The following is a 1,190-nucleotide window of genomic DNA, read 5'->3' as shown; positions in this document are numbered from 1 at the left end:
GGAATAAAACTATTTAAATAAGTCCTCTTGAAAAATTTTAATTAGCTTTTAAATTTCAATTAATTTTCACATTTAACAATATTTCACATGCAAACACACAAACTGAGCAATCCTCAATAGATGCTTCAAAATCAACACGACCGTACATTTTCGACTTGATGTCATAAACACACTCGAGGCAGAAAAAAAAAAAAAAGACGTAATCCTAGATATACAATGTTCGGAAGAAAACATAGGATGTTTACGACTGGAACGAATTTAATCATAGATCTGTTTAGTCAGACAAACCTATGATCAAACCAGAAACATTACACAGGGGTGGTACAAATTTTTGTGTGTGTGTGTGTGAAACTTTGTCAGTCAATTTGTTTTGAATTTAAATACCACCAGATTGAAATGATGTTTTTCATTTTTGTAATCTGTTTCTGTGTTGGGAGAAAAAAATAATTAACAAAATTGTAATTCTATCCGTATCTTTAAAATCAATTTAATTATAAACATGGAGGATTCAGAGGATATTAATACGCGACCGAATTTTCCACACTTGCAAACAAATATAAAACTGATGTTTTTGTTTTTTAAAAATAAAATCGGCGTAAGAAACTCTTCATACTAAAATCTGGTTATATACAATACATAGAAATTTATAAGTATGAAGATGTAAATACAAATGATTATGCAGGGGGAAATATCAAGGGATAGTAAGTGATTCATTCTTGTAAACGATATTGAGCATTCCCATGTTTAAGCCAATATAAAACATAGTGAGGTAAAAAAATATGTAAAATAGATCCAACAGTATAGAAGCGCAATACGTAAATTAGTGGACAAAATATCTCACCTAGATGTTGTCTTCCCAACACCACCTTTTCCACCGACAAACACCCACTTTAATGACTGTTGGTCAATAATGTTTTTAAGTGAAGGATCATATTCAACTTCAGCGGCAGCCATGATGATACTATTCGGTGTTTCAACTGATGTTGTCCCTTGTTAAAATAAATACCGAAATTAAATCATGACCGCAAAAAAAAAAAAAAAAATCTAATACATGTCTCTATAATAAGCTAGTCGTTGTGGGGGCGAAACGGGCACGCGCGCACGCGCACACACTCACACACACACACACGTATGTATATATATATGTATGTATGCGTGTATATATATGTGTGTATATGTATATTGTATAT

At 31.8% G+C, this 1,190-nt stretch overlaps 1 protein-coding gene across 1 annotated transcript in view; it reads right to left on the bottom strand.

Annotated features, from left to right (window-relative positions):
• The window catches only part of LOC106879160 (ATPase ASNA1 homolog), a 29,091-nt gene extending 28,094 nt beyond the window's left edge, over positions 1-997 (bottom strand). Inside the window, exon 1 of the mRNA XM_014928603.2 lies at positions 842-997. Coding sequence (XP_014784089.1) covers positions 842-954 — 113 coding nt within the window. The 5' untranslated portion in view covers positions 955-997. The remainder of the gene's footprint in view (positions 1-841) is intronic.
• Between the last annotated feature and the right edge of the window lie 193 nt (positions 998-1,190).

Source organism: Octopus bimaculoides, chromosome 7 (genome assembly GCF_001194135.2).
Source record: "Octopus bimaculoides isolate UCB-OBI-ISO-001 chromosome 7, ASM119413v2, whole genome shotgun sequence".
NCBI lineage: Eukaryota > Metazoa > Mollusca > Cephalopoda > Octopoda > Octopodidae > Octopus > Octopus bimaculoides.
This window is presented reverse-complemented; position numbering and strand designations above follow the sequence as displayed.